The following is a 22,342-nucleotide window of genomic DNA, read 5'->3' on the forward strand; positions in this document are numbered from 1 at the left end:
TATGACTGTGATCTCAGTCCACGTGGGTACATCCCCTACAACTGAGCCGAGTCCTCAATCGGACTGAGTATAGCGGCCTATCCTGATGTGAATGCACCCTAAAACACACCTTATTTCACACCTTTTTAGAATATCAGCCCAGTTTGTGTATTTAATGGCATCTCGGTGTGTGTTTTGGTGATTGACAGCTTTTTTTTTTTACACTGTCCGACAGAATGAACCGTGCACCAAGACCAACCCAACACATCTGGTCTACAAGACAAGCCAGACAGTTTTCCTTCCATTTATACAGCCGGCGTTTGACACAACTCAGTGGTTATCTGACAGCAACTGAGTAGCAACATTTTTTAATGTAATAAATAACTGAAATTCATCCTGTTATTGATTTCATGAATATATTGTTGCGTTTTTCACTGAAGTAAGGTGTTTTCTTTCTTCATCTTCTTGTGTTTTGCTAGTTGGAAAAAGGAGGATTGCAGATCTGTCAGCAGCATCTGGGAAAATGAGATCTGGGAGAAAACTAAAGTCAAGGTCCTGCGAGAAAGTGGCAATAAAAATGTTTTTGACAGCGAACGTAAAATGCAATGTCGGTTTCTCCTGTTGAGCCTCACTGAAAGAGAGAAATGTCCCTTCACAGAACATTGGGAATTTGACTACTTAAAACAGTATTTCACATGAAGACAAGTGCTTATCTATAAGCTCCCATCTTTATCTCTGAATGGAAACGCAAACAAAGGAATAGAAGCAGTCTGATGTTATTAATGGGTTGAAGCAACACTTTTTCCCCACAGAGAAAATAGGAAAGTGGACTTTAAAAAAAAGGAGTAAAGAGGAGGATTACATTCTGCTGACCTGGTGTCTAAAGTTGTCTAGATTTGTGTTTCAGATCCTACATGTTGGGTTTTTTTGTAACAAATGCACAAACAAAATTCTGAAGGCTATTTTTAACCCATTCAAACCTGAATTGATAAAGAAAAAAAAAAAACAATGGAACATTTTTTAAATACAGTATTTTACCTCTACCGACATATGCAATGATTAATTTGTGATATCTAGAATTTATCAGGATTTATGATTTGCTTTAATGTATTCTATAAAATATTCATAAAATAATATATTATGAATATTATAGTATTAATCTTTTATAAAATATAGCTGTAACATTTTCTTTTCCTACTTATGGGAAAAGCAAACTTGCGTAATTGCATTATGTTCAGTTATATCATATTTTTATTTATTCTCCAATGAGTGGAAATGTGTTGGATGACTCACTAACATCCACTGAAATGGTTTTCTTACACAAATATCATCCTCTTTCATGAATATGCAAGAAAAAAGCTTGTAAATATGCATGAAAGGGTTAGGATATTATCAAGCTTTTAAAGTTGGAGTTGAATCTCCAGAGAGAAATTTCTTCCACATCGTGTCTGCAGCCAGAAACAGCAACTCTGTTTGCAGGGAGCAGTTTTTTCAGGCTCTGGTAGGAGAATGGCTCTGAGAGTTTGTGGTGATAAAAGAGATATATGGACAGGAGGTGAGATGGAGAGCAAATCTGTTTCTTTCATCTGGTTTGGGTGTTTCCAAAGTGTACCAGTCGAGACAGGTGCCACTACAATAAATATAATTTGTGAGACAGATTATGCCGTGAAAGAGGCTGCAATCATCGCTGTAGTCCTTTCCTCTTGACAAACACCTGCTTTATTCACTTCTCAGTTCTGCCTCTTTATATTTGTTCATTTAGCACATAGAGGACAGTCAGCTGTGGTTACAGGCAGGTTTTCTGAATAACTCAAGTTATTTAGCTTTTTTTATTATTATTATTATTATTATTATTATTATTATTATTAACCCAAGAGTCTTTTACTAGTAACTGAAAATAATCTGCTGTTCTTGTTGCCTTTTGTTATTTGAGTTTCTCATAATTAAGCATCTAATCATCAAGCTGCCACAGATTTTTTTTTTTAAATGTATACAGTGAATAAAATAAAGCAACTAAAAATAAAAATAAATTCGCAGAAAATAAATCAAGTTATAAAAGATGGAAACTGAAAAAAAAGTTTGAAAATTGAGATTTTGTAAAATAAATAAAGTGGGACCTGGTGCTTCTCAAAATCCCAAATGTTTAATTGTGAATAATTATTTTTTTTAAAAATAATAAAACACATACATACACACACACACACACACACATATATGTATATATATATATATATATATATATATATATATATATATATATATATATATATATATATATATATATATATATATATATATATATAATATTTATAATGTGTATATTTTACTGGCCTGTTGTTCGACATTACCTGGTCTTTACTGCCCTCTGGTGTTAAATTAAAGTCATTGCATTCTGTTGGGACCATTGGCCTCAACCAGGGCTGTACATCTCGGTCCTACAGGGGCTGCAACCCTGCAGATTTTTAACCCATCCTTGTAACAACACACCTGACTCAGATTAGCGAGTCATTGTGTATAACTTCATTGGCTGTTGGATTCATGTAATTTGGGACAGGTGTCAGCTGCAGCCCTCATGGGATCAAGTTGAATAGCGCTGGCCTAAACCAAGAGTGCACAAGTCCAGTCACAACCAGTTGTGTTGGATAAGGATTGCATCTAAAAGTTGCAGAATAGTAGATATCAGGACTGGTCTTGGTCATCACTGACTTAAACAAATAAGAAGAGGACTGGTAGCTGTAATGTTCAAAGACAGACATCGATTTAACTGGAAGAATCTAATACTTGCAGGATATTTAGTAGTATGTATATATGAATGTATATACATATACATTTTGTCCAACAGTTCCTGCTTGTTTTACCTACATGTTTCTGTCATTCATTCATTCATTTTCTGAACCGCTTATTCCAATTCAGGGTCGCGGGGAAGCTGGAGCCTATCCCAGCTGGCTTTGGGCGACAGGCAGGGTACACCCTGGACAGCTCGCCAGTCCATCGCAGGGCCACACACAGAGAGACGAACAACCACACTCACACTCACTCCTGGGGGCAATTTAGAGTGACCAATTAACCTATCATGCATGTCTTTGGATGGTGGGAGGAAGCTGGAGTACCTGGAGAGAACCCACGCATACATGGGGAGAACATGCAAACTCCACACAGAAAGGCCATTGACCAAACCAGCCAAGGATTGAACTAACGACCTTCTTGCTGTGAGGCCACAGTGCTAACCACTGCGCCACCGTGCAGCCCTACATGTTTCTGTATTTCAGTAAATTTGCATTATTTTCACACCAACCCCACCCCTGCACCCAATGTAAAAATAAACAATAGAAAAGAAAACCCTTGGTGGGTTGGGGGTGTTATAAAAGTTTGCAGTAAGATTTGAAGTTGAGTCCCAAAGAGAATGAAATGGTCGGACCGAACTAACCCATTAAAAAAAAAAAAAAATCTTTATAGTCTTATCTCCTCCACAGGCCTACAAAGGCTCAGTCTCATTATTGACTAAAGCATCAGACCGAGCATCTGGGAATCCTCGTTCACCTTGAAATGGTCACTTTTTTGCATTTTCTTTTTACTTGTGAGAGTCAGTGATATCTGAATCAGATAACAGACACAATTAAATGAAAACAAGATAAAAAGTCCAAATAAACAGTTAGCATTTAATAGACTTTAAATAGTTTATCAAACAATCATCAGGTAAATAAAGTGAAAGTATTGTTAAGGTGTAAATTCTTACATGTCTGATGTATATTTTCATATATATTTAGATATAGATATATAGATATGTCATATAACACACATCTGTAAGAATTTACACGTTTCTGTAAACATATAAATGTAATGTGTGTGTAATATCTGTATATTGTACATAGTTATGTCCTCCCATCTCTCCTGGACAGGGCGGGTGACTGTTCATAATGAGCTCAGGTTCTCTCAGGACCAGGTTCTTGGGAACTTGAAGGCCCCACACAGTGTCTCAGCTGTTCCTAGGACTGAGCTCTTCTGGAGTCACTTCTCCAGTGGGGGTTGGACATGGCCAAGGTTTCCATTCTTCCTTGAGTCATTGGTATTTCTCATGTTCCTTATTGCTTACCACCTTGGGAGGAGTTTCCTTTTGTGACTTGGGGGTCTCCAGTCTTCATTTGTGCACAGATGTTTTTGCACATTACTTCATTATGGTGTTCCATGTATTCTTTTTTTATGATCCTAACTCATTCCAACAGCTTGTCAGCACCAGAGAAAACATGTTAGGTTGTATTTTATTTAAATGTAAGAAATTCAGACAGCTCCTCTCTAGTTGTCCTCACAACCAAGTATACCAGACTACGTCAGCTTCTGTGGAGATCATCTCTACAAGAAGTCTGCTTTCTCAGTAACAAACCCTGGATCGCAGTGATCTGGAAATAAAACGCTAGTGACTAAAACAGAAAGTCTTCAGGGAAGAAATAGAGACTATTGAAGATGGCCCAAAAATGATATAAAGAAGTTCAAAGAAAAACTATAGTCAGCTCCAGCAGAACAACGTGAGCGACACGTGGATAGAAAAGTTCACCGGCTTCAGGTTAAATGGGGATCCGGCAGGTGGAGGTCTGGACAGAGCTACTGAGCTCAACATGTTCCTCAGTAGGTTCATAACTCCTCTTAAAATGCTTGACATTTGTTCTCACTTTCATATTTTCATCGATTTCTTTGCATAAAGTAAGCAAGCAACTCAGTGCTTCATGTACACAAAATAAAAATTTTTAAACATGTATTTTAAGTCCTACATTAATCTAAAACATTACAGTAGTTAATAACAGCTTAATGCTTCTGTAAATGAGGCAAAGCAATATGATTAGTTAACTTAAAGAGTAAAAGCATGAAAATACTCAAATAAACTGATCACAATAGGCTGCGAAAGAGATAGAGTGAACTCTGACAAAAGCTGGGTCAAACTTTCAAAAGGGAAGTTTTAAACCTGCTTAGAAAAGCAGAGATGGAGTCTGTAGCCTGAACCCCGACTGGAAGCTGGTTCCGCAGGAGACGGACATGATAACTGAAGGATCTGCCTCTCCGTCTGCTGTTAAACATCCAAGGAAGCAAGAGCTGTCCTGCAGCCTGAAAGTGGAGCGTTCTCTTGTAACAGTATGGAGCTAGGATCGTTTTTTAACACTCTCAAAAACAGAGGTACAAGATAAGGACATTTCTGTACCTATAGGTACATTTTAAAGAAATGTTCTCTCAAAGTACAATACTGGTCTTTAAGAGACCAGAAGCACACCTTCAGAGTATGTAAAAGGGTTCAAAGTGACATAAAGTACAAATTTGTACCATTTTAACCATAAGGGTACCTGCAGCACTGAAAAATGTTTGTCGTGACAAAAACTATTGTTAGCAGCAGTGCTTTAAGTGGGCCGGGACGCAGCGGTACGCAGTACCGGCACTTTCAAATTCTATCCTTTTGCGTACTGGGACTGTTTTTTACAGCGTACAGTGCATACTGGGACTTTTACCAGCTTTTCTTCAGCAATCAGTATACCCCGACTTCACCACATATTACAACTGATATTTGATGATTTTATTAAAAAAAAAAAATCTTAAAAGTCGCCTCAAAAGAAATGTATTGTTAAGACCGGTTTAGATGCACAACTCTTGCTGTAGCCCACAGCGTTAGTGTTTTGAGTTTTTGAAGATTATTTCCAGATTAAAGATAGGATAATATTGCTAAGTGGCATGGACCAGGTCTAATGCTGTGATAAACATAAAAAACATAACTTGATAAGGTGAGGTTGAACTTGATAAGATACAAAAATAGACCAGAACTGAAGGGTAAAGAAATGTCTCTCAAAAGAGTACACCCCCAGCGACAAGCATTTGTACCTTCTTAGGTCCAAGCTGGTACCTCTATTTTTGAATGTGAAGGGTAAAGTGGAGCATGATTGTTCAGAGCTCTAAATGTGAACAGTACAACCTTCAATTCAGTCTTGAAGCTCCCAGGAAGCCGGTGAAGAGAAGCTGGGAGTGGAGAAATGCGATCTCTCCTGTCACTCCTCACCAGATCTCCTGCAGCAGCAGCTTTAAAGCTTTAAGCCCAAACTGTAAATTCGGACTTAGTATAGTCCAACCTGGAGGTAATAAATGCATGAAGTTTTATTTTTCTGCTCCACGGTGAAACAATCTTAAATATTTTTGCTATATTAGACAGATGAAAGAAAGCAGTTTTATTCATTTGTCTTTATATGCTAATTAAAAAAAAAAAAAAACATGTTCTGGTTGAATATATCACCAAGATTTCTCAAAGAAACTGACTCAACAGTTTGTTCCTGATGTGTTCCGGTCCAAAAGTCGCCCCGCAGAAAGAAACGTGCATACTTAGTAGTGTAATGTGCACACAAGCTTGTTTCAGATACTATTATTATATTAATGTTGCTTGTTTTTAATATTAATTCTTAGCCAGTTTAAAATATTCCCTCTTATACAACAACACTCCACCCCCATTTTCTTCAGTAATATGTTGTGATCTATTGCATGAAAACTCCTACCAGGTCCATTCATGATATGGCTGCTGATCTGCTTGGTCCACAGTCTATGAGTGCATTATTCCCTCCACCAAGCCACAGCTTATGCTTTTACCAGCATCTGGTTCATCTGTATATTAGCAACATAACTAAAATAAATTGTTTCAGGAAGTCTCAGAAAAGGAAAAAGGAATAAATGATCCGGATCACTGACTGGATTCGGAAATTAAAAAAAATAATAAATAAATAAAAAGTTTTTTTTTTTATGTGAAGATGGAGATAACTTTGACATTAGTGCATCTAACTAAAAAAATAATGCCCACAAACATTGGGAAAAATAAAAAGAGAAAAAGAAGGCATTGGCTTGGTGGAGGTCTGCGCTCTCAGAGTGCTTCTAGTTTATTGATGAAACTGGTCTGTCAGCGAGGAGAGTTTGGAGAACTGGGAAAGCAAAGTCCCCGGCCTGTGGCTGGTGAACTGACGTCCATCTCCTGCTTTTACAAAGAAATAACTTTAGCAGCTTTTATTCGTCAATGAAATACACCTGGTAAACTGAAGAGATACTACAGTGGCTCAACTCTACCGTCGATGCCGGTTTTTACTGGAGTCCAGTCAACATCAATCCAATCTGTATATATTTTACTTTTACTCTTGCTAACAAAATCAATACTTTCTGTTTATTTACAGCTCTTAAGAACACTGAACAAGGATTTCTGTCTCCACCGTCTCTGGGTTATAAATTATCTACAACGTTGTGTTTGCTCTGCTAGTTTAGGTCCTATATTAACTAAGTAATGACTGATCCCATCAATCAGCTCATTCATATCGTCGTCTTATCTTCATCAGTAAAATGATCAGTTGTACAATCCTGTGGTTATAATTTCCCTCACATGCATCCAAGTCCTGAAGTCTCTTCAATCTGATTTCAGCATCAGCATTTTTAATTCTTTTGCCTCCAATCATGCAGTACAAACACAGCGATGTGGTAACTAATGTTTACTTACTACATATGCTTCCATGTTGTTAATAAAAATGTGATCTATTGTGGTGGCGTTCTGCTCAGCTTCATGAAGTCTCACACTGCACACGCTCATCTGTTTTTGCATATTTGTTGGGATTCAACAAGTCAATGTTAAAATTTTCCACATATGAAGGTCTGATGACACCTTGCAGACACATTCCCCCTCTCAATACTGGTACTTGATGTCCTTGCATACAGCTAATAACTTCCTATTTATAGAACCTTTCCTCCAAACTTAAGATGGCAATCAGAGGATTTTGTCCCCTCAAAGCGTATCAGTGTTCTAAGATAAGCTGCCGTATCACAGAGCCAGGAATAAATGAACACTTGTTTGCTCAGTACTCCTGTTGTTAATTAAATGCAAACTGATAAGGCCTACTTTGAAGAAAAGACTGACAGTAGTACAAGAGTATTACAACCGTTTCCTCAGTTTGTATTTTGGTAATAAATTAGGACTTTGCAGCAGATCCCTTTTTGTATTTACTGCATCATCCCAGTTCAGTTCTGATACTTAACAGAATGCACCAAGAAATTTCCAAAATTTTAGATAAGAATTCCTTTATTTTTTTTACATTTACAATATTCTGAAGAAAAACCAACAAGTTCTCATTATTGTATATAATTAGCATATTATGGAGCTACACTAAATTAAAAAAAGAAACAAAACAAGCGAAAGTTATTAATTTAAAAAGCCAGAGGGAGGGCAGACAAAGGACAGGATCAAGCAGGTCAACCTGAGAAGCCCACATGAGAACAACAAAACATGAAATTTAACTCTGCAGTTACATGTTCTGTGATGGTTCTGCAGCAGTTTCCCAATAAGCTCCAGTCCTAAAAGTCTTCCTGCAAAACAAGTGTAGAAAATACAAGTCCTGGCATTTCCAACAACATGAGTTCCCATTTTTCATGCACAGCTGAAGACAGTCGAGCAAATTGAGTTAAATTTGCAGCCGCGTTCCTTACATGGATCTAAAACTTCAGCGTAATATTTGGGTTTTAAAGCCGTTAAAATGGCAAAGTTTTCCCTGACGCAGAACTCACAAGTGCAAAAGCTTTTCAGTCACGTATGTTGAGAGATCAGAAAGAAAGATTAATTCAGGCTAGTGAGGCACAAGTACATAAATACACAGAATATATCATCACTAAACAAGTAGCCAAAATAATGCAATCATATAAATATATACCTTTTTTTTTGTACAATCATGCTTTTAATGATGACATCATAGTGCATTTGTGATAATGACAGTAGTGAACCTGGAAGGTTTAATAAATTTTATGTATAAAAGGGCTGTGCTGTTATGCTTTTAATGAATATTATAAAAGCTACTCAAAGAGGTATAAATGTACAGCATGAGAAATTCACCTGAGCCTAAAATGACAAACTTCAATCTGCATTTCTTTCCCTTTCAGGATTAACAGCTGCTGGAACTTCAGAGCCTCAGAAAGGCTGCAATAAACTTTATTGCATAGCTATATTTTATTTTAAAAAAAACAAAAAAAAAAGTTTAAACTGCATGACAAATTCCACTCAGGAGTGTGCACATACATAACAAAGGCACTTGTAGTAGAAAATGCACCGCTGCACACGGTCAGCATATTTCCCTCCTGAGCTCCCCTTTCCCCTGATTTATCAAAGGCCGATAAAGGTGAACAGTTCAGTCCACTAATTCTATTCATAGAACAAACTTATCGACTTACTTATCTAGTGCCTATGCACTGACAAGCACTCGTCAGCCTGGTGACCACGGCGACACTTGTGCATATGTCTGAATAACGCTTTGTGACTAAATGCTCAACACAGTTCTTAGGCAGTTGTAATGAAACTGGCCAAATCACGACAATAAATCACAACAATAAACACAAGATGACAGAATCCCACAGTGAGCCCTTTCCTTTGGTTTTTTTCTTTTGGTGAGGAGAAAATTGAGCTCAATATCTTTTTATCACTTTTTCTTTAACATTTCAACTGTGTATTTACTATTTTAAGCATTTAAATTTAAATACTCACAAAATTATTTGGTTTGCGGATCATCTGAACTGGTTTCCAGTCAGAAAAACCTGTTTGTTTGCCTTGCAGCAGTCCCGTCATCCCTCCCTCCTTAACCAAGGATATGCTCACACATCCTGCTACGCTGCTCAGAATCCAACCACCATTAGTCAATTGTGTGCTCAAAAAAGTCTCACGTGGCATTAACTGCACTTTTTTTTTCCTTTAAACTTTGCTTCTATTCATCAACCTGCTATCAATTGTCAGGACACAAGTCACAGCGGAAAGGGCAGAGGCTACAGTCATAAGACCATGACCTTCAGCAAACTCAGAGGACAAAGTAAAGCAGTATAATTAATCAAAGTGACACATTCAGAACTTTTTGTTTGTTTGTTTTGTAGGAAAAAGGCTTAAAATGTTCAGAATCAAAGTACAGATAGAAAATATGATGCATTTTCTACTAAACTTAACCAGATAATCTCATAATTTCCTGTCAGTGTTCAGTATATGACTGTCTAACTGCAACAGTACGATAGATAAATGATGATTTGCATTCATATGTCAGAAGGTGTGACACCAAAACATTCACAGTAAATCCATGAGAGTACAGTAGAGGCACAGCTTAAGGCACTGCACAATTAAAACAAGCTTTGCCTGCTTAGGTCAAACTCTAAAGTCCCACTCCTTTGTTAAACTATCAATCCATTTACTGCTTTATGGCTTCTTAAAAACAGAGAAAGCTGCAGATGCTGCAGAAAACTGCCTTTTTGGTTCTGCTGCCTACATTCATGTTAAGGCCGAGTTTGACCTTTTTTTAATCTCATAAAATAAATATCAAGAATAGCAGATGTTTTTTGGATCCGTTAGCGCAATCAGGAAGACAATTTTGTTCATTTAAGTGCCACGAAGTGAAGCGAAACTTAGAAAAATGACTGGATTTTTCAACCTGGGCTCCATTATTCCTTGTATCTGGGTATAAAATACAGAGGAGTGAAAACACTCAATAATCTGACCCATGTACAGCAACAAAATGTCACTGAAATGTGTAAAGTACTTAAGCACTTGAATTTGTAACTCAGGTGTTTTCACACTCGGCTGGTTGGATTAAAGAGAATGAATAATTACTCAAATAAGGCAGATCATTTTAAGAAGCGTGAACTTTTTTGCAACCTTGGTGTATGCACTAAACATCTGACATAAGAGATCCTAAAAAAACCAAAAAAAAAACCAACAACAGCTCTTAGTTTACTTTCAAATAGAACCTTGTGCAGCTTGGTTAACATATGAACCCACCAGACCTTGTCTCAGATCCCTGTGGGACTTAAACATGCTAAAGTTGAGGCTAATTGGGCTACAAATGGACGGAGAATGAACCCCAGCACGCTGCACTTTGCTGACTCTCAGCATTTTGGATGAAAACGACTTAACAACAAAACCCTCCTCAAGCTTTTGCTATTCTATTCTCTTCTTTATTGTTCTGTTAATCTTAGGTCTAATTCCCCTGCAGTCCAGGATTCCCACAATTTCCCTGATCATTTTTTGTTTCACTTCCACATTTCCAATTAAATAACAGACACTCAGCTAATCTGCACACTTATTTTTAGCGATCAGAAGATTTTCAGGGTTCCACTGAACTAAGAACAAAATTATTTATGAAATAATGTTCACAAATATTCCTTTAAAAAAGCTACCTTTCTAAGGGATGCTTCAGGGTGTTTTAAGTGGAATACAATAATATCTCTTCTGTAAAGCTTCCTTCTGACCCATCAGTACTTCATGTTTCTGTATGATGGATTAAAAACATCCTGAAGCTGCATTAAATAAAGACTTCTTTACAGCCGTGATGACGGCTTAGCACTGTAGCAAGGCACATCTGGAACCTCGGATTGTCCTTACATATTATGAGGTGTTTACAGCATATATTAAACATAAATATCTGGATAGCTACTTTATATATTTAGATTTTGTTGTTAAAATCTCCATTAGGAGAGGAGAGGCTTTGGATGTAATGGACGGCGTCTTCAATGGTGAAGAATGTTATTTTGTTCTGTCCTACATGGCCATCTTTTTCGCTGCTGTAGTAACCTCCTCTTTCCAGAGTGTCCAGCACCGAGGTACTACACTGGGTCAAGAGAACTTCCACCCCGAGCTCGCTGTAATCTTTTCGGACCTCCTTCAGAGCGTTTACTCCAGACGTGTCAAGGAACAAGATTGCGCTGCAGTCGATGATCAAGCTGCGCAACTTTTGGGAAGGTTTCTCCCCAAGCATCAAGGTAACAGTAGCAGCAGCTTCGTCTTCCTTACAAGCCCTATCTTCTGACTTCATCTTTGGTATTTCTCCGGACTCCTCTTTGCTTCTCTTGAACTTGACATGCCGTGCTTTCTCCCTCACAGGGTCGAGCCCCGCGCACTTGTAGAGAGATTTCTTGAACAGGGTCTGGTTGGCGTAATAGATTGGGGCCTCGTATCTAAAGATGGCCACTCCAGGATGCTTTTGGAGGCCGTGATATGACAACATATCTTCATAATGCTCCCTGGTGGCAGCCCGGCCCAGCTCCCTCACTTGGGCTTGTTGGGTTCGGCCCAAAACACAGAGGGCTGAAACCAAAACCCCAACTAGAAGTCCCAGCTCGGTGTTGACCAGTGCTGATGTTGCCATGGTTACTAACCAGATGGAGGCGTCGATGCAGTTGACGCGCCACATGCGGGGAAGGTCAATGAACTTTCGTAGAGCTCCACGGAGGTTCACCACAATTATGGCAGCTAAGACGCATCTGAAAAAGGAGCACGAGTGTTACTGCAATTTCACCAAACACGCTAAATCATACAACACACGAGGACGCATGTGCAACACATATGGAAACACTCGCTACACAAAGGGAAAGCAAGTTTAAACAGCATTTGGTCCTAGCAGCGAGTATGACATCATAACCTAATAAAGTAATGCCAATCAGCATAAAAACAAGACAGCAATTAAGTCTAGCCTAAGACTCAAAGCATCTCCCCAGCTGGTGACAAATCTTGTATCATCATGTTATCATGGCATTTAGAAATCTCTGTTTCCATTTTCCTGTGCAAAGCCTCTGCTGAGTGAAAAACATCAGTTTTAGCCCTGAACTGTTGCCAGGTTATCTGGATTAGTCAAACTCTACCTTTGAAACCTGTGGTTAAAAGGTAAATAAACAAAGAACTGCAAGCAAACTCTCCAATAAACAGAACAAACTGCTGATTCCTTCCACATATGTAAAATAAAGGTTTAAATTCTGATTACACCTTTGTATGAATTTTATAACTTAATTATGCTATAAGTTGGATATTTTGTGTGTATTCACTGTAGATGTAATGTATATTTTGCATTGCACACAATTCAAAATACATATTATAGCAAAACGGAAGAGTTTTAAGAAAGTCCTTAAATGTTGAATTCTTTTAAAGACACACTACAGAACTTTTGCCATTTTCCCCAAAATGCGCCCCCTATCGACGGCTAATCCACAATGAAAGACGCCTCGTGTTACCACCAATACGTGGGACTAAATCACCAGCCAGACTCTTTTCCTCTGTTGTGCCACGATGGCGGAATGATCTTCCAAACTCTGTCCGCTCTGCAGAGTCCCTGTCTACTTTTAAGAGCAAGCTGAAGACTCAGCTCTTCAAGGAGCACTTCTACACTTATAGCTATATTTGTTGGAAAGTTGGAGAACTTAGCCCAGTTCTTTGCAACAAATTTTATGGTATTTAATTCTTTGTATTATAACATAGGTGATATTATGGGGTGGGAAGGGAGTAAACAACAACAACAAAAAAAGCCTGTAGCACTTCATGGAAGGACCTGCGTCCAACTCGACAGTCTACTAGCACCTTCCTACGATGTCCTCTACTGTTTGAATTCGTGCTTGTGTTGTTCTCACCCACATGTACGTCACTTTGGATAAAAGCGTCTGTTAAATGATTGTAGAATAGAATAGATTAGAATAATCCGGCATCCATCTTGCATCCACCTGACCTGTTAGCTCTCTCCAGCCAACAAAAGACAATCTCACAATGACTCCTGTTTTGTCCCGTTCTCTCCTTTTAATCTTCTTGAGTTTCTTTGCTGAATCAGCGTGTTTCAGTGTTGCGCGTTATTTTCCCGCAAAATGAAACATCACGTCCCAGATGTAAAAGTTCCATAGTGCAGTTTCTCAGCCTCAGGACGCTGCAGATGTCACTGCGTCATCGAGCAAGTAAGGACGCGGAATCTTATGGTAAAAAAGTCTCCATTTTACAGATGACTAGTAGTAGATCTAAGTTGATATCTATGACTAACTATCATATTTTATTTTTATTAAAATTTTTATTGAATTTCCCTTTGGAGAATAATAAAGTATTTTTCATTTCATCTCATATTAATGGCAGCCATGACAATCTGAGTTGGCTTTTGCTGAAATTATAAACAATTTAACGAAAAGTTTTATAGTTGGAATGTAAGATCCAGTTAGTTTCCATTTTTTTAATTAAGTAAGCTTACTAAATTTCACTTCTTGCTTACATGACAGACACAGCTCTACTTTACCTCAAAGCCGTCATTCCAGCAACGGTGTATCACAATATAAAAGTTTGTATTCAGAAGATGCGTTAAATTTCACATTATCTTTTTTTCCCCCCTTTTAACCTCTTTCAAGAAATGGTCTTCTTCTTTAGAAGACCACCTGCTGTAATCAGTTATCACAAGATAACAAGGTGAGCTTGAAGATGAGCTGTTGGTACCTAATTTAATTGGTAATTGCCAAAATTGATTAATAGACAGCAGTGAGTTAAGTCATGTGTAATTCTATTGGCTACCTTATGATTGCTCTTATAAACTTTAATCAAGTAAGACCTTGACTGGGCTAGTTTTCATAGCCCAGTTAAGGTTTTCCTTAGTTTTAACAGAGTATTTAAACCGTTAACTCTGGATTTTTAACAGAAATGCCCACGTTGGCTTCTACAATGAGTGTTGTCAGTCTGTGGTAGCCTACAGTGCCGGTATGTTATATGACTATTTTAGTTGTAATGGCATCCACCGATAATCATTGGCCATTGATGAAAAGGCACGTGAGGCAAACATGAAAAGACTGTTGCAGATTCTGGTATGCTTACTTTTGAAGGGAGTAGAAGAGCGGCGCAATAACCAGAAGCACCAGCAGCAGGACGAGAGCGCTGACCAGGCCTGATACCTGGGTCTGGCACCCTGTTGACTCCTTGACAAGGGTCTTCAGCAGAGCGGCGCTGGTGGTGAAGCAGCGGAAGAAAGACGGCAGGATGTTGCAGAAGCCAATGGCGTACATCTCTTGGTTAGCATCCACTGTATAGCCATGCTTCTTGGCGAACATCTCTGACAGCGAGACAGTGATGGCGAATCCAACAATGGCGATGGAGAATGCGTCAACGGCAACATTTGGAATCAGGGACCATGCGGGCGGCTGGGGCGGGAGGAACCCTGTGGGGATGTCGCCAGCAACACTTGAACCGTAATCAGTGTTGAAGTGACCAAAGTGTGAAGCTAGTGTTGCAATTATCACCACGAAAAGTTCAAATGGGATCGGAGCCTGAAAGAGATATGGAGAGTTAACCAGACTATAAACAATGCAATGCTGACATCACAACACATGTTAAATTCAGCCACAAACTGTAATATTAACCACATTTAGAAAAAAACAAAATCATCTTTTTTTTTTCTTTTTAATAAAACTATCCTAAACTATAACCTCAATGTGGAAATTCAAACAGCTGTCAAGATTATTTCAAATCTGTATCAACAATAAATAAACTAATAAAAACTACTGCAATTATTAAAAAGAATATATATTTTGCTATTTTATAAATAGTTCCAATATTTGCAAAAAAATATCCAACTGGAGCTACTGAATATACACAACCAGTACACACTTCCCATTGGGTTTAATGAGAAAGTGTGTCCAAACTTTTGATTAATCTAAGTCTATTTACCATACATGCAAAAGCCTAGGCCCATTTTAGCTACATAGACAGATCCTAGAGCAATTTGGATTACATTATTTGGGTGTGTTAAAACTTTTACAGCTTTTAAAAAAAATTTAGCTGAGCCAAAAAAATCCACATGCGCTTTAAAAGGTCTTGTTTCTGTCTGACTATTGTGGAAAATAACCCATAAAGTTATTTGTTTTCACCTTTAGCTTGGCTTTGAAGCGGTCGTTTAGCTCCTTTGAAGGAATTAGTATGGCCAGACACACCAAACTGGTAATAAGGTCACAAATGTTGGTGCTTCCGAGGCTGGTGAGCACGCTGTACCAGATTTTGAACAGAGTGAACCAGCCCTGGGGTCTTGGGATCTTCAGGCCTAGAAGGTACTTTAACTGTGATGTGAGGATGGTCAGGGAGGCTCCTGTGGCAAAGCCGCTGAGAAGGGAGTCAGAGAGGTAGACGGACACAAAACCAACCTGCAGAATGCCCATTAACACCTGACGGAGAGATGAGCAGGAGTACGGTGTCAGATTGGAAACAATGCAGGAAACTGGTATTCAAGGTTTAAGTTCTTCATCAAAACTGATTAAAGTAATAGACTGAAACCAAGCTGAATCAAATGAAATTGACTTGCCTAGTTTGGCTCAGAGGATCACACTTGAGCACACTCATACACCTACCTGGTAAACCCCAGCTGTAAAGGTTACTGTTGCTCCCACTGTGATTGCGTAGCAGCTCTTGTCACATACTAGCCCACTGCTCCCGTTCCCCTGGCCAGTCAGCAGGACATCGCTGTTGTTACTGGCGAGACTGCTGCTTTCTGTGAGGTATCCCGCCAAAGCCAACTCCCTATCTACAACCTGGCCAACCAGCAGGCAGAGGACTCCAAAAATTCCAACAGAGTTATGCCTGGAAGTGCCCAGGAGGGCATAAATGATAGATGCAAAGAAGGAAGTGTAGAGACCATAAATTGGGTCCTGACCGGCCAATAAAGAGTAAGCTATGGACTGGGGAACCAGCAGGATTCCAACAATAACCCCTGACATAATATCCCCCAGGATCCACTCTCTGAGCTTGTACTGTGGCAGCCATTTCAGAATTGGAACAAAGTCTAGTATTTTGGATTTCACTTTGTTTGGGGTGCATGAGCAGTGTTTCTTTAGCCGGTGAGACACGATGGTTTGCCACTCTTTTTCTGTTTCTTTCTCAACTCTTTCCAGAATAAGCGGCTGATGAATGTGGGTCTTTGTCCCATCATCCTCTGCTGGGCAGGACTCGTCCCCATGATGCATGACTGAGCCTGTGTGTCTGGTGAGATGGAGAAAGGTAAATGGTCAAGTCAAACAACTACTCTCTGTAACTATCCGAATATACATATATTATTATTACATCTTTAATGCAGGGGGCAGATTTTCATATTTCTACTTTTCTGAGAAACTGCAAAACTGGTATTAATGGTCAGAGGGTGTTGACATGATGACTTTATATTTCTAACAGGTTGATGATTACACAAAATATTTCTTTAATTTTATTACATCACACTGCAGATAAGATGCTTCTTCTTCAGGTCAGATTACACTTCAAGTGACTTATATCATTAAAATTAGCACATCCTGTTAATGATCAATACGGATATCTACCAAACCAAGGACATAGCACCATTATTAGAAATCCACACCATCAGTCTTTAGAGTCTTCCCTATTTTAGTTTATTCTATAAGAAGTTGGATGCAGGGTGAATGCAATTTACTTGCATTTGTTTACTTTTGCAATTCAGATGTACAACTTAAAAAAAAAATCGTCTAATTTGGCAGCACAGTAAGTTTTTTTTTTTTTTTTTGTAAAGGTCTTCCGTGCTGTTGTTTCAAAAGAGTTAAGCACCACCTTTTCTCAACTGAACTCGTGTAGTAGTCGTGTTAATCAGATTATCTGATCTGCTTTCAAGCTGTTTAAAAGCCGGCACGGAAGCAGGAACACAGAGTTAGAGAGCTGAGATATATCACACAAACAGGTCTGATATAGCTGAATGGAGAAGTGTATAATAGATGTAGCTATTACAATTCAAATTGGTTTATTTAAATACTAAAACACTGACTTAGACAGCTGCCAGTGTTGCGTTATTGGGAAATGAATGGGTACCATTGTAAACAAGTTGCCAACGTGGACAGTGGAAACTTGAACCGAGTAAAGTAAAACATCGTCCGTTTGCAGTCCCATACTAAAAAATATTAATCTTAGTATGCAAAATTACTCACCTACGCACCAACTAGTCGAGCTTAAGCATATTTTGTGAAGTTATGCTGCGACCGTCGAGCTTTATTCCGCCTCAGATTCATTTTACGCTTGCGTCCAGTGTTGTACGTCATGACGTAGGATGAAACGTGCGAGACGATTGGCTGAGCGCTTTGCTGATAGACCAGAGTGGTATACCACTATCTAACTGACATCAATGCTGAACTGTGAGATGTTTGTGTCTAAAAATGGTTCACGTCTAGGAAAAAATATGTACTGCTTCTTGTATGTTATGTTTGTGTTTATTTTTATTCATCATTTTACATATATATATATATATATATATATATATATATATATATATATAATGAAAATCAGCTTATAGTTTGCATTTATTTCAGCCTTAACCTGGCAACATATCTTGGGAAATACATACATTTCTAACCTCTTGAAATATATTTAAAAACATTGTTGGAACTTTTTTTAATCAGGACATTGTTTAGATAGTTGTCTTTATTTGTTTTATAAAAATTTTAGTGAAAATAAGCATGATTAAAAAATGAATATGTATACATAACAGTAATAAACAGGTATACAAGTTAATATCTGGCTAAGGTCAGTGGTTCTTACCTTTTTTCAATATTGTCTACTACTCCTTGTAGTTTAATATCTCAGTGAAATATCTCTTCAACAAGGGTTGGTAATTAAGATTTTAATTCAGGTTTCACAAGCAGTGCTATCTGGTCTTCAGTGAATCTGACCAGAAAATTAAAACTATCAGCACTAAAGGTCTCAAATTAGTTCATTTTCTCTGAGAGATTACAGTCGTTTGTTGAAACTTAACTAAAGGCTGAAACCAACTAAGATGTAGGATCGGCTGTAAATACAGTACCTCCGAAAAGTCTTATGCCCCCCCCTCTATTTCTTTATCGTTTGCAATCTCCCTCTTTAGATATTATATATGCTTTTTCAGTCAGTAGTTGAATCTGAACATTTTCAGGAGAATATATATTTATTTTTATTAAACCAAGACTAATCAGTCATTTAACAAACAAATGACAGAACACACAAGGGGTGAAACAGTGTGTGTTGCTACATTATCAACAACTAAGCAAGAGGTAATAAGATCTTTACTTTGTTACTACACCATTCACAAAAACACATAATTTCTTTCCATGTTGTTTCTTGTATTAATGAAAACAAATATTTAAGAGACAGAAAAACAGGACGTTTGCACTTTTTATAGCTAAGAACTGTTAGCTAACAACTCGGGATGTCAACAATGCATGCAGTGGACAAAAAAAGAAAAGGATGAAATATGAAGAAAATTTATGAAACAGTTTTCTGTTATTGCACCAGCATTTGCAATTTTATTACCCTGCTTTATCTGATTCAGGAGTATTTGAGGTTTCAGTCTGTGAGAGATGAGAAGAAAGGGAAACAATGATCAACAACCATGCACACTCGCAGTCACCCATATGGTCAGTTTTGAATCTCCAATTAATCTAATATGCATATTTTTGGGAGGAAGTTGGGACAGTTATTTCCACAGAGGAAATAACAAATAAACTCCTCACAGAAAGGCCTAAATTGAGATTTGAACCATGAAACCCTCCTGCTGTGGAGAGACAATACCAACCACCACATTACTGTAACCACTAATTGTTCAGTTTACTCTTAAATTATTAATATTAACAAGTTTAAAGTTGAGTGCACGTGGATGTTATTTGCAGAAGCACTGTAGTTGCAGCATATCTTTTAGTCTGATCCACGTCCTTCATTAGCAACGAGTCACAAGAGCATTAGGAAGCAGGTGCATCAAACAATTGTTTAGTATTTGAAAAAATCTCCTGAAAATATGACATTAATGTCCTGCATGATAGCAATGTTGCATTCAGAAATATTCATTTCTGTTTACAGTTTACAGCTCTGTGAATACACCTTCACTGAGTGACAGTGTGAAACCAGTGCAGCCGATTTCATCTTGCACACCAGTGATCTGACTTGTTTACTCTCAGTCTCAGATTCTTTGGCGTGGGTGAGGAGTTGACTGAAATTTGTGGTTCATCACCTCATGGTGGAGACACACGAGCTGCAGGAAAAGTTAGGTGTGATAGGACTGATTTTTTTCTCCTTGAGAAAACTAATGATGTAAACTCCTACTATAAACGGTAGGAGTTTCAGGGAGCATCAGAGGGGGAAACGCTGTACATGAGTGTCAGTCTCAAACATTGACAGATTTGCTGAAGATCTAGCTAAAATTAGCTAAAGCTGAAAATATTTTTTGGCTCTTTGCAAGCAATAAACAACAGAAATCAGGAAATGGAAAAAAAAATATTTTTTTTTAAAGAGTCTTACAGATTTGTTACTGAGAATTTTACTTTTATTTTAGATGTCATCTTTATGATAAAATATAACAATATATTAGTACATTAAATAATATGATTAGCAGTATTTTACTTTGGAGCAGTAAGAAAATCCAATAAATCCTCACAAACTACACAAATAGGGTAAACAATGAGGGGTTTTACATGATCAAGTAACATGTTACCATAGAATTACTGTTTTGTTTTTTTTTTATTTCACTTGATAAATTCAGAATTCAGTATTTTTTAAAGTTTGTGCATTGGGTGTGTGTGTGTGTGGGGAGGGATGGTGGGGTTGGGAACATCCTGGTCTCCAGGCTGTTTGGCCTGGAGTATTGGGGCAGGCACTGACCCACAGTGGCTGGTTGTTTAGGGTTGCCCAGGTCCTCAAGGGTACCCTGTGTTCTGCACTCAACTCACGCTTGGGTGACTGCTAGCTGGTGAGACCAGCGGGCTGTTGTCTCCAGGCTCATGGGGCCCATGCTCCATGGCCATGTGAGCTCTGATTGGGGTGTTTCTCTGCATTCTTCTTGATGGGTACATGGTGATCCCTATGGTGTGTTGCCAGTTCCATGTCCTGGGACTTGCAGTCCTCTTTGTTTCTGTCAGGATTCAATAAAGCAAGACTTGAGAACATATTCCTAAATAAAGAAACATGCATGCAGCCACAGAAGGATACAAATAACAAGAGAAAAAAGCAAGAGACAAAAACTGGGACGGAGAACACATGAAACAACAAGGAAACATTTGGTGAACAAACTGTACAGTGAAAAGAACAAACCAGACAGGAAGCAGTGTGAAGAGCTGGTGTGTATGGTAAACATGAAGTAAAGAGAACAGAACGCACAGAGGGGATGGACTCCACAAACCAAGAAAGGAAATCAAAACCCAATCATCAGTAGCTATAGCTATGTTCTCATACTTGCCGTCGGTGTTGCAGTAGTTGTTCATGTATTACTCAGCTAGTTTTCCTTCACGTGCTCCTGATTATTCTTTGCTTTTAAATCAAATCAAATCAAACTTTATTTGTATAGCCCTTTTCATGCAGAAGCATACCAAAGTGCTTAACAACATAAAAAACAGTTTCACACTTAAAACACACACACACACCTTACCCACACACTCACACAACCCAACCCTTCCTCTGACCATTTATGTTTCAGGATTCTATCTCTGTATCTGGTGTGACACTGCTGCGAGGAAACAACATCTGGGGAATCCATCCATGTCAGGAGCCGCCCTAGGAATGACCAACAGACACACAACCGCAGGGAAAACCCTTGCTGGGGCACCGCAGCCATATGGCTGCAGTGTAGAACCCCTACCAACAACCCCGCCAGGACAACTCCTGTTGCAACGACCCCACCGATCAAATAGGTGCAGCTCCTGACATGGGTTGATCCCCATGAGGAAAAAGAAACACTGGAGCTAAAAAGTTAGAAAAAAAAAAAAAAAGTAAAAATAAAGACACACAAGATAAAATAACTAAATCAATAATTCTGTAAAACAGTAATAAGAAGAATAAGATTAAACCTAAGTCATATGTAAATACATACGAAGTACATAAAAGAAGTCATAAAATTATGTAAAACGAACCTATATAAAATATTAAAAATCAATTAAAACAACGTAAATAAATGTATTTATTTAAAAATAAATAAATAAACAGACAAATGAATTAAAAAAGAAGAAAAATTCAAATAAAAGTTAAACTAAAAAGGTGGGTCTTGAGCCTCGTTTTAAAAACATCAACAGTCTCTGCGGCTTTTAGGTCGTCTGGCAGGCTGTTCCAAAGGCGAGGACCATAAAACTGGAACGAGGTCTCGTCGTATGTTTTAGTTCTAATTTTTGGTATATTTAAAAGGCTGGTACCAAAAGACCTCAGGGTCTGCAAGGGCTCATAACTTGAAACAATGTCAGATAGATAAGAAGGCCCAAGTCCATTAAGACACTTGTAAACGACTAAAAGAAGCTTAAAATCAATCCTGAAATGCATGGGGAGCTAATGCAGCGATTTTAAAACAGGTGTAATGTGTTCCCAGTTTTATGATGTTTTCTGCCAAGTTGCCAGTTTGATACTGCATATGCAATTGTTACCTTCTATGCTTTGTGTCCTTGTCTGTTTTTCACAACACGGTAGCCAGACCATCATTCACTCTGCTTGTCATGATGCTGGACATGACATGGTTTAAAACATGTTTTTTTTTTTTTTTTTAAAAGAACTGAAAGCACAGATATTGTTTCAGTTCATTGCTTGAGACCATTTTATGAAAGCCAGTTATAACCTTGTTTAAAT

The 22,342-nt window shown here is 38.2% G+C and overlaps 1 protein-coding gene across 1 annotated transcript; it reads right to left on the reverse strand.

Annotated features, from left to right (window-relative positions):
- Positions 1-11,441: 11,441 nt before the first annotated feature.
- On the reverse strand, positions 11,442-20,528 carry slc26a2 (solute carrier family 26 member 2; the record flags this gene model as incomplete). Its single annotated transcript, XM_079250049.1, has 5 exons — positions 11,442-12,258; positions 14,606-15,054; positions 15,655-15,945; positions 16,129-16,756; positions 20,467-20,528. 5 exons carry the CDS (start codon positions 20,526-20,528, stop codon positions 11,442-11,444), a joined length of 2,247 nt encoding a protein of 748 aa, XP_079106175.1.
- Positions 20,529-22,342: the final 1,814 nt, after the last annotated feature.

This window comes from Telmatherina bonti (assembly GCF_933228915.1).
Source record: "Telmatherina bonti genome assembly, chromosome: 12".
NCBI classification, from domain to species: Eukaryota; Metazoa; Chordata; class Actinopteri; order Atheriniformes; family Telmatherinidae; genus Telmatherina; species Telmatherina bonti.